The sequence below is a fragment of the Mus pahari genome, chromosome 10 (genome assembly GCF_900095145.1).
Source record: "Mus pahari chromosome 10, PAHARI_EIJ_v1.1, whole genome shotgun sequence".
NCBI classification, from domain to species: Eukaryota; Metazoa; Chordata; class Mammalia; order Rodentia; family Muridae; genus Mus; species Mus pahari.
Genome location: NC_034599.1, coordinates 60,273,845 through 60,285,441, shown reverse-complemented (window position 1 = coordinate 60,285,441; position 11,597 = coordinate 60,273,845). Strand labels below are relative to the sequence as shown.

The 11,597-nt window shown below is 46.8% G+C and overlaps 1 protein-coding gene across 1 annotated transcript in view; it reads right to left on the bottom strand.

Annotated features, from left to right (window-relative positions):
• Positions 1–11,256, bottom strand: part of Pdcd7 (programmed cell death 7) — a 13,287-nt gene extending 2,031 nt beyond the window's left edge. The window contains exons 1-3 of the mRNA XM_029543583.1: positions 10,321–11,256; positions 2,796–3,021; positions 1,124–1,211 (exon numbers count right to left, since the gene is read on the bottom strand). Of these exons, the coding sequence (XP_029399443.1) occupies positions 1,124–1,211; positions 2,796–3,021; positions 10,321–11,205 (1,199 nt within the window). The 5' untranslated portion in view covers positions 11,206–11,256. The remainder of the gene's footprint in view (positions 1–1,123; positions 1,212–2,795; positions 3,022–10,320) is intronic.
• Between the last annotated feature and the right edge of the window lie 341 nt (positions 11,257–11,597).

Below are 11,597 nucleotides of genomic sequence, written 5' to 3'. Positions count from 1 at the left end.
ACACACACACACACACACACACACACGCGCGCGCGCACGCGCGCGCACGCACAAACTATCCAAATCACATTAAAAGAAAAAAAAAGCAAAAAGACCCCAAAAAACTGTGAGACAAAAAGCTCAGTTGTCTACCTGGCCCTGTCTCCTTCAGGAGCAATGCACTGTCTAATATTCTATGACTCAATATTCACCATAACTTGACAGAACCTACCATCAATAATTCATTTAAAGGCTAAAACTTGTGCAATGAAGTTAGAACTTTTTCTGAAAAATAAACTCAATATGCCAGAAAATTCCTTTCCAATATTCAGAAATTGCTGGAACGTTGGAAGACGTCTCCAGTATTTCAAGCCATTTTTCTGAGATCCCTAGGTCCTAAAATGTTGGAGCCTAGAAAACAAAGAGATGCTACTAGGCAGCAAGTTTGCACTGCCTGGGGCATCCAATCACTGATTCTCAAAAGACTGAATGTGGAAAAGATGCTGTCACAGCCTACACAGCCGAGAATCACCCAACTCCTCTAAGTAGCTAGTTCAGTTGAGAGCACGATGCTCAAACCTACAGGCACACAGGGGTCAGCATGGGCCTTCGCCTCCATGGGCAACCATTCAGGAAAAAAGGTTTCTTTTCCTGAGTTGACTCAGCACTAAAATTAAGAAAACAAGGCCAGCTATGGTGGTGTATGCCTTTAATCCCAGCAACAAAGGGAGGCAAGTAGATCTCTGAACTCAAGGACAACATAATCTACAGAGCAGTCACAGTCAAGTCGCAGTTTCTTTACCTGTTCAAATGGAGACCCTGACTTCCAAGAATTAACGAGGACTTTACAGATACTTTTGGTTTGTTTTTGTTTGTTTGTTTGGTTTTTCGAGACAGGGTTTCTCTGTGTAGCCCTGGCTGTCCTGGAGCTCACTCTGTAGACCAGGCTGGCCTCGAACTCAGAAACCCGCCCGGCTCTGCCTCCCGAGTGCTGGGAGCCACCACGCCCGGCTAGAGATGCTTTTGAAACTAGGCAACACTGCACACCCAAAAGGAACTTTTAAAAAAGACCTCAATGGTAAAAGCACGTCATCAAGAGCGCCCACACCCAAGAAAAAGGGACAGCAGAGGGTGCCCTTCTGACCTTATCTGAATGAGCGCAGGCAAGGAGTGCTCAGCCTGGAGGTAATACTGCCGGAATGGCTGTAAGAGGTGAGCGAGTGGGAACTCATCTGCAAGAGAAAGGCACAGCGTCACCACGTCTGCTTGCTTTTAGGAGTACACTCTCAAGGCAAGGTAACTGAGCCACTGATTATGACAGTAAGATCAACCTCATCTTCTCTGCAGCCCTGACTTTTACCATGCAGTTAAGAATCTCAACTTGTGGGCTGGTGAGATGGCTCAGTGGGTAAGAGCACCCGACTGCTCTTCCAAAGGTCCGGAATTCAAATCCCAGCAACCACATGGTAGCTCATAACCATCCGTAACAAGATCTGACTCCCTCTTCTGGAGTGTCTGAAGACAGCTACAGTGTACTTACATATAATAAATAAATAAATCTTTAAAAAAAAAAAAAAATCTCAACTTGTGGGCTGGCCAGATGGCTCAGCATGTAAGAGCACTGACTGCTCTTCCAAAGGTCCTGAGTTCAAATCCCTGCTTGTGGACGTTGTACATCGTGGTGCGCACTAGGCTCCGCACCACGATGTACAACGTCCACAAGCAGTAGACCAGGCTGGCCTCGAACTCAGAAATCCGCCTGCCTCTGCCTCCCGAGTGCTGGGATTAAAAGCGTGCGCCACCACGCCCGGCCTATTTTGGTTTCTTCATCAACCCTTACTTTGACATTCCCAAAAGTTTGTCTTTTTGGCCCTTACTCATTACATCCCAGCTCATGCTACTTGCTAACTAACGTGTGTGTGTGTGTGTGTGTGTGTGTGTGTGTGTGTGTGTGTGTGATGTTCAGTGTGAAGCCAGAGGACATCAGGTGTTCTGTTCTATCACCCTTTGTCTATTTCCCTTGAAACAGGGTCTCTCGGTGCTGGAGAGAAGGCTCAGCAGTTAAGAACATTGGCTGCTTTTCCAGAGGACATGGGTTCAATTCCCATCACCCACATGGCAGCACACAACTGTTTGTAACTCCAGTTCTAGAGGATTCAACACTCTCACAGACATACATGCAGGGAAAACACCAATTCACATATAATAAAAATAAATAAATCACTGAGGGAAAAAACATTTAGGCTTCCCAGTAGTCAGGAGAGAGACAGAGGCAGGAGGATCTCTACAAGTTTAAGGCCAGCCTGGTCTACAGAGTGAGCTTCAGATCATCCAGGGCTACACAGCCAGATAAGACCTGTCTTGAAAAGAAAAAAGAAAGAAAAAGAGAAGAAAGGAGAACCAGGACCTCTCACTAAACTTGGAGCTAGGCTGGCCCCCAGCAAGCGCCATCCATCCTCCTGTCTAAGCACCCACTTCGTTCCTGCACTGGGACTAGAGGTTTATATAACTACATCTGGCCTTTTGCACGGGTTGGGGATTTCAATGCATACTCTTACACACTTAGTCATCCCCAACCCCTGACTGATGAACTCTCATCCAGGATAAGTCCCTGAAAATCAAACAATTAACGCAAGACTTCCTCCTGTTTCCATCTCAGTAAGAATGCCATTGCTGTTCATTTAGCAGACCACACTAAAATCCTGAAATCACTATCAAACAAACAAACAAATGGGGGGCTTCTGTTTTGTTCTCCATAAGATAAAGAACTCAAACAGCAAATATTTATCTTCCCCCTTACAAACAACTGCCCTAACAAGCCCTCAGTGAGGTCACAGAAGTGTGACCTACACAGGAGGCCGAGGCGTAGCGACAACCGGTTGGTGAGTACAAGCTGCCCTTACCTTTCCTTGCTGCGGCTTCTTTCCTCAGTTTCCTCAGCTTCTCTAAAGCACGCAGAATGTCCACCATCCTTTTGGTGTCTGATTGTTTTTTCCTTACTTCAGCTAAGACCCCATCAGCAGCTGCTTTAAGTTCCTGCTCCTGGAGGGGGAAAAGAACTTGTAAGAGGAGCCACCTGAGAGCTCAGACCTCCCTGGAGACAAGATTTCAGAGGACCAAGACATGGCACACCACAGCTACAGTTTATATTTCAATTGTCTAGGTGTAGCATGGTACAATGGCTCTGCCCAAGGGCTTCTTTCCTTTTGCCGATCAATTATACAACTGTGTTGCTGCAGAGACTACCCTCTATGTAGCCCAAGCTGGCCTTGACTGAACTCCCTATCTTTGCATCTTTGCTGGAGGATGTTTTTGTGCACTGTTTTCTAATGCTGATTTCTATACCTACAGATCTGGTTGCAGTCTGGACTTCGGCACTGTCATTATGAAGTGTCTCCTGACTCAGTATTTTATAAAACGCTGTTCTCCACCATCTTCTAATTGGTCAACAATGAGCTGAACAGCCTATAGGTAGGCAGGAAAGGAAATGACAGGACTTCTGAGCCCAGAGAAAGGAAGAGGATCTCAGGTGGGGCCTGGGAAGGCACATGGGGACATTTCTGAAGGAGGCCAAAGTGAGAACAAGGTGACAGGTAGGTAACCAGGTCAGCACAGGTGGCTTAGAATAGATCGGAATCAGCCCGACTATAATGCCTTTAATAACTTATAAAGCTTTTACTAATTATAAAGGTCTCTGCGTCATTATTGAAAGCAAGAGCACACGTAGAAAAGTTCCTAGTTTTGCATTTGGTACCCAACATGGGGCTAGAAATCAAAGCTTAAGGGTTGAGAGAAGTCCTGGGTGGAAGGCTGAACAAGCACTCCACAGGAACAGGAGCAGAAGACCTCTGCCCACTCTATACCAAAGTAAGGCCCCTTTAGACACACACTCCCCTATTCCCTCACTCCTCCCCCCCCCATATCAAAGCAGGGCTCCTTTAGACACACACTCCCCTATCCCCCTCACATACAACACCTCCCCTCTTCATACCAAAGCGGCTGCTGGTAGGGAGCAAGAACCAGAGGCTCCGGGCAGGGCCCCAAAGGCAAGGTCTCCCCAGAGCCTCATGCTGCTCTAAGTGGGAGGCAAGGCCCTGTGCGGTGGTAAAACTTCCTAAAGACTGTAGTTGTGGGGATGGAGGGGTTGGAACTGAAGCCACTGTGAAGTTTGGCAGCCTTAGTGTGAGTTGGCAAACAGCAGCCCAGCCCATGGTGGCACATGGGCCCAAGATGACCACAGGAACGCAGGCTATGCTGAGGCCAGTCAGGCGGAGGGCTGAAAATTTAGTGAATGACTCATGGCACAGAGGGACTGCTACAGGTGTGCAGAAACCAGGCCCAAACAGAGAAGCTGAAATCCCAAGCACAGACAAGCCTCTAATCAGGTAAGCCTGTGCTCATAGAAAAAAGTTTGAAAATAATAAGTTACCAAAAGGAGTTAGAGATTAAGAAGAAAATACTTTTTTGTGTTAAAAAACGGAAAACATGCCGGGCATGGTGGCGCATGCCTTTAATCCCAGCACTTGGGAGGCAGAGGCAGGTGGATTTCTGAGTTCGAGGACAGCCAGGGCTACACAGAGAAACCCTGTCTCAAAAAACCAAAAAAATAAAAATAAAAAGGAAAAGGACGATTCTGAGATCACCCATTTATAAATGATGGCTATTTTGGAGATGTCTTTGCAGATTGAAGCTGATTATCCCCCAACATATGTATACAGGAGAACGTAACACTTTTTTAGACATTATGGCATAAAACATGTTACAGATATATCTTATAACCCTACAGGTCAGGCATTGTAAAAGGATCTAGCTATGCTTTAAAACAGAAGCATAGGATCATAAAACAGAAGATATAGGATCTCCCAAAAATAGATTAAATGATGATATTGAATTTAAAAAATTTAAATGTCAATGAGACACATAGCACAGCTACTGAAAAGTACTGGATTTTAGAAAGGACTGAGGAATTAAGCCCACCTATATATATGTATTGACCTCAGAATGGAAGTGTGTTACATTAGAGAAGAGGTTTTGCCTTTGTTTCAACAGCAGATGAAAAGCTATGGATTCTATCAAAAATTAATAAAGATCAGATTTGACTGGGGGAGACCCTGAAAATTCTGGCTGCAGACAGGAAGAAAGAAACTAAGAACAACAAAGCAGGTGGTAAATGCTAATCCCTCTACATGGGAACAGCTCTAAGACTGGCTGAGAAATACTTCTACATGGCCAATAAATCTTGTTGGCTAGAGAGTCCTCAGGAACTATTATTACATGTCATCCTTTCAAATATCATGGATGGAAATTTTTTTAAATATTTAATTATTTTATTTATATGAATACAAGATCCCATCACAGATGGTTGTGAGCCACCATGTGATTGCTGGGAATTAACTCAGGACCTGTGGAAGAGCAGTCAGTGCTCTTGACCCCTGAGCCATCTCTCCAGCCTGCAAGGATGGAAATGTATATTACAGTTTGGTTCTATGTCCAAACAGGCTTATAAGTTGGCAGATGCATTTCTCCTGCTCAAAGAGCAGAGAATCACCTTTATATTCCTTACATGTGCGAGTTGTACACACTTTATATTCCTTACATGTGCGAGTGTAGAAATGTATATTACTTTTAAAAGTTTATATGTTTTCAGAAACCAAAGAAGACAAGTAGCCCAGGTGATCCAACCTCATGAACTGCTTCAACAGCTGTTTCCTCAAATATCTACGTCAAAAACAATTTCAAAACAGCTAAGATCATCCAGCCAGAACTTTAGTTAAGCCCCGCACTTTCCCATCACACAGAGACTGAACAACAAATGTACTGCTAGCTTTCTTAGGACGTGGCCAATATCCCAATTTTCTTAGGAACCCCAAAAGAAAACTCCCACCCCAAGACATCAGGAAACAATTTTAAGAGAATACCCCATTTCCCAAAAGGTGGGATGGGTGGGTTTGGGTTATTCCCTGGACGATGGATGTTTGTTGTTGTTTAAGCTGTCACAAATTGTTAATGCTCTTGGTCAGAGAGGAAACAAAGTAAAGGAAGTTGGATTCAGAGATCTCTCTTTCCTTTTCTTCCCTCTCTCCTTCTTTCCCTCCTACCTAGTGTTACAGGAAGAGGTAGGAAGAAGGGATGAAAAGAAAAACAGGGTATATGGAATGAAAGGATACAAGGGCAGATTCCTGATATACTTAAATAGCATTAACAAAATATTTTACATTTCGCATGGATTCTGTATACTGATACAAATTTAAGGTTATTTTTGCTACAAATATTGTATATATGTTTTAACTCATTAAAGGTATTGTACCTATGCAACTAGCAATGTGAAGTGCTAGTCCTTTTGTAAGCTGTTATTGCAAACTGTTTAGGATAATTAAGGAATACAAGTTGTACTCTTACTCTCTCTCTCCCCTCTCCCTTGCCTCCTGCCCCCCTTGTTCCCCCTCTCTCCCCATCCCCTTCCCTGTCTCTCCACATGGTCATGGCTGGCCTCTACTTCTCTACTCTTGCCTTCTCTCTGCCTTTCTCTCTGCCTCTGCTACTCTCTTAACTCCCCTCCCCATACCCTAAATAAACTCTATTCTATACTAAAAATATAAAGAGATACAACTTAGTAATCAAACTTATAGTCACGTTAGGTACTAGTTTAGTTTATTATAAAAATAAGCTTTCTTTAGCCTCTTGTAGATGTTTCCAAAGTTCACCAGATAGTGGCTAGCTAGAAACAAGCAACATTTCCTATTCAGATAAACTACAGATAATGATCTTCAAAAAAACCTCAGAGATCTACAGAATATGGAACTTAGGATGTTTTATTAATAAAGGCTTTTCATGACAGTGAAACATGAATCTTCCTGGCAGCACCCCCATTCTACTTCAAAGAAGATGATGAGCATCAAAGAACCTTCATATGGAGTTTGCCTCAAATTTGGCAAGCTGCCACTGGGCAAGAAACTGCCCTTGTCGTTACTGCAGACAGCATGCTGTCCAAGCTGAGGGCAAGCAGGATATGGAGGAAGCCAACTGCCAGACTTGCAAGGTCAAGGTAGGCAAGTCCTTCCTGATTCTTGCTTCACAGAAAGGTCTGCCCTATGTTGGGACAGAAGACCAAAGATGGATGCTCCCATGTAGCAGCGGAACCTTGGGTGTCTGTCCAGGCAGCCAGATTTGTCTGTCATTTCTATAGTTTGGGGAGCTGCTTGCTTCCAAATTTTAATTTCCTGCTTACTCAAGTTAATTTTTATTCCGTCTCAGGTCTCTCATGGGGTTTAAGACTAGATAGTTATAGTCTCATAACTAAGCTTAAGCTGTTTGGGATTCAATATTTATAGGATGGTAAATTTATGGATATGATAGAAAGTGATTTAAGTGCAGAACTTTGAACTCATCAAGACAGGATAGATAGTACTTTCTCCAAGGTTGCTAAATACAAATGAACTGGACATTGTGAATGTAACTTTACCTGATAGTTTTCATAATTGTTCTTCTAGTATATTTTATTAATGTAAGAGTAAGAGCCTTGTATTGGACTAAAAGAGAGATCTTACTTCAGCCCCCCACAGGTGTGATCTGCCTCTCCCAGCTGGTCATATAGATGTCTCCCCTTTTTTTGGTTTTGTTTTATTTATCTCTGAGAGATGATCTCACTCTGTAGGCCAGGCAGGCTTCAAACTGCAGCACTACCCCTGCCTCAGCCTCCTGAGTGCTAGCACAGTTGTGAGCTGCCCCACCCAGCTCCATAGAACCTTCCTTAAGGCGACCCTCTCTGCAGCAGTATCTGTACTGAGCCCTTGTTCCTCAGTGTTTCCTAAGGGATGGTACAGGGAATGCCTGACTCTAACGTATCTTGTCAAGCTGGAACTCTAAAAATGCAGATTAACAGACCTGAAAGATCCGGCTCCCAAGGAGTGGAACTGGAAAAGCCTAGGACTCTACAATACCTCAGAGTAAGAGTCTAAGTTTGACCTTCACTGCTCCTAAAGACGGCTTCTACACAATCATCTTTTACACATAGGAGGCTAATCTTCCTAGGATTTATTTGCCTTCCATAGCCTCATCTGCTCGCCTAGTTCTCTCTCCCATCTATCTTATATAAGTGCCTGCAATTCCAGCATTACAGCCAATTACCATGCTCCTTCAGTCTTCTGCTAGGAAAACTACCCTTGGCTGATCTACTGCCTTTTGTTTGTTTGTTTCTCTGTGTAACCTTGGCTGTCCTGAAACTCACTCTGTAGACCAGGCAGACCTCGAACTCAGAAATCTGCCTGCCTCTGCCTCCCGAGTGCTGGGATTAAAGGCATGTGCCACCACTGCCCCGAGACTAAATTTTTTCAGACTAAAGTACTGCCTCCTTTGTGCTGACATTCCTGAGGGTACAATGCTAAATCTCACAATCAGTACACTTTCCAGCAGTACCATACTGGCCTATAGGGCAGTGGCAGACCCCAGGAAAAAGGAGGCTGTGCTGGCTATTTTATGTCAACCTAACACAAGCTAGCGTCCTTTGGGAAGAGGGAAACTCAATTGAGAAGCCATCCCCAGCACTACCACCAGACAGGCCACTGGGCAAGCCTATGATGCATTTTCTTAATTGATGACTGATGTGGGAGGGCCCAGTAAAACTGTGGGAGGTTCTACCCTTGGGCAGTGGTCCTAGGCATATAAGAAAGCACCCGAGCAAACTACGAAGAGCAAGCTAGCAAGCAACATTTCTCCATGGCCTCTGTGCCAGGTCCTGCCTCCAGGTTCCCGTCCTGACTGGCTTTCATGGTACACTGGGATGTGGAAGTGAGATGAACCTTTATCTTCAAGTTGCTTTTGCTCATGGCATTTCATCCCAGCACTAAAAACCCTACCTAAAACGAGTGCTTGCTGACTACAAAGTAGGAAGGGCAGAAGGGCCCTCAGCACTGTCTCAATAGCACCTGAACACCACCAACAGACATGCTAGCACGGGAGTGGAAAAGCTCCAAGATCCTCAGCCCTAGACAACCACAGGCAACTGGGAAATGCCGAGAGCAAGAGAAACCGTTTTCCCAATTCATTAGCAGTGGTCAGCCCTGAAATCATATACATACAAGTAATATTACATGTACTAGTCAGGTTGTACTTATGTATAGATGTAACAATAAGTAAAGAAAAAGAGGCCATGAATTTGAGAGAGAACAAGGGAGATGCACTGAGAGGCTGGAGAGAAGAAAGAGAATGGGGGAAATTACGTAATTATATTTTCAAAAACTAATAATATCCAATGTCCTCTTTTGACCCCATAGGCAGTAGGCACACATGCAGTGCACACACACACACACACACACACAGGCAAAACAATCACAAAACCCAAAATGAAACTCTGAAACAACAGCAACAATAATAATAGCATTCAAAGGAAATGAGGAAACCAGCACTTGGCAAATCCTATTTTCTCCCTGGTTCTACTGAAGAAAACAAGACAGACAAGCTTTGAAATCAGACAACTTGGGATTAAATCTGAAGTAATATTGGTACAAACTTGTGACTGCTGTCAAGTTAGCAGCTTTAAGCCTCAATCTGTTAAATTGGGGTAATGAATTCCTCGGGATTGTGTGCAGGACACTAGTGTAGTGTCTACTATAGATGTGAGTACTGAACAGGGGTGATGAGGTATGGACAGAACAGCACAGCAACCTGAGAGGCCACAGGACTGGGCTATGCACTCTCCAAAAATAACCCGCGAATCGGATGGGCCTTGTGGCTGCCAATCTGTTGACAGTGTTTTCCTTTCTAATCCGCACTTGCTACTTACTGCATTGTTTTTGAATATAGTTTTCTTGTTATTTTTGCAATTTTGTGTGAGTCCTTAATTCAACCATTTGAATAAGAGGTCAAGTACCAGGAAACACCTGAACCAGACAGACCCACACCACCCGATACACTATTATTCATAATACCAAACCAAAACAAATGAATCCCGGAGAGAACTATTATCAACCTCATCAGCCAATTAGGTTATAAAGGTCTCTAGGTGTGGTCCAAGTCCTCTAAATTTGCATGCTTTAGGACAGTATAAAAGTTAATACCAAGACTAGTTAGTACAGCACCCTCAGTAAGTGGATCCAACTTTGAAGCAGGACACAGGAGGTGTGTCCTCCCAGAAATGCACCAGTGTGAGCCTGTCCTGTGTTTAAGGGACTTTATAGTCCAAGCTCTAGAGCTTTATGTATGCACCACACATCGTCAACACGGAATACAGAGCAAAGAGGTGGCAAAGGCTAGCTTTCACGGATAAGCATCCAAGCTAACTAGCACGCAGATTCGGGTTCCAGGCACCACTGCTACAACCACCGAGCGCATACTGGTTCTCACCCGCTTTTTTTCCTCCACTTCCTGCACGCACTTCACCCTCCAGCGGTCAATCTCCTGCTCCCGTTCCGTGGCCTGCGCGGCCTCCGCCTCCCGTTCGGCCTCCCGATCCCGGGCCCTCTCACGAAGCCGCAGCCGGCGGCGCCGAACCCTCTCCAGCCTCCGTCGCGCTTCGCCCACATAGGCGGCCTGGGCCAGCGGCTGCAGCCGCTCCGCTAGCTCCGCTCGCAGTGGCGCCGCCTGAGCGTGCAGGGAGGCCCAGGCCGCTCCGTCGGCTTCAGCCTCGCGCAGGGACTGCCCCAAGCTGCGTAGCCGCCGCACCAAACGCAAAGCGGAACGCAACCGCGCGCGGACTTCGCCCAGGCTGGGCCCGGCGGGTGTGCGCGGGGTCCGGAGGCCGCCGGGCCGCCGGGGGTTCCCGAACACCGCCTCCAGCCACTGCCGATCACGCAGGCGCTGCAGGGCCGCGTCTCCGAGCACGTCGGGAGGCAGCGGCGGCGGCGGCGCCTCGGCCCAGCGCGGGCTCCAGGGCGGCCCGGGGCCTGGAGGCGGTGGCCGTGGACGCTCGACGGCGTCCGGCCCCGGGAAGGGCCGGCACTGAGGCGGCGGCGGCGGCGGCAGCGGTGGGGGTGGCACCGGGAAAAAGGCGCCACCACCGCCACCACCGCCGCCGCGGGAGGCCTCGGCTGGCGCGCGGGGCTGCAGAGCCAGCGGAGGCTGGAGGAAGGGGGCGGACGCCCCAGGGAAGGGGCCGGGTCGCTGGGGAAGGGGCGGCGGGAAAGCCGGAGAGGGCAGCGGCGGGGGCGGACAGCCGAATGGAGCGGAAGGCGGTGGCTGCGGGGGCGGCGGCCCCTGACGGCTCTGGGCGAAAAAAGGTGGCAGAGCCATGTCTGTAGAGCAGCGGTTGCGAGCAGTAACAGTAATGTGGGAACTTCTTTATCCGGGTTCCAGGAGGAAGTGACGTGTATAGCGCGCGACCGGTGCTTTACTCACTTCCCGGAAGCGAGGCGTACGGTAGGACCTTGGTTTGTTGTGCCAGGAAGCGTGAACCCCTCAAATCACCAAGGATTCATCTCCGATGTAATAGCATTAGGGTTTATTTATTACAAGTCGGACTCGGGCTCGGGCACTCCTCCAAATCAACCCTAACACAGCAGGACAGGAAGGGAAGGCGGAGCAGCCCTGAACCCTCAGTAGAACAAGTTTTTATAGGAAAATAGAAGCGAGGGAGGGGGTGTCCAGTCTGGCAAGCATCTAATAGGATGGCTATAAGCCACCAG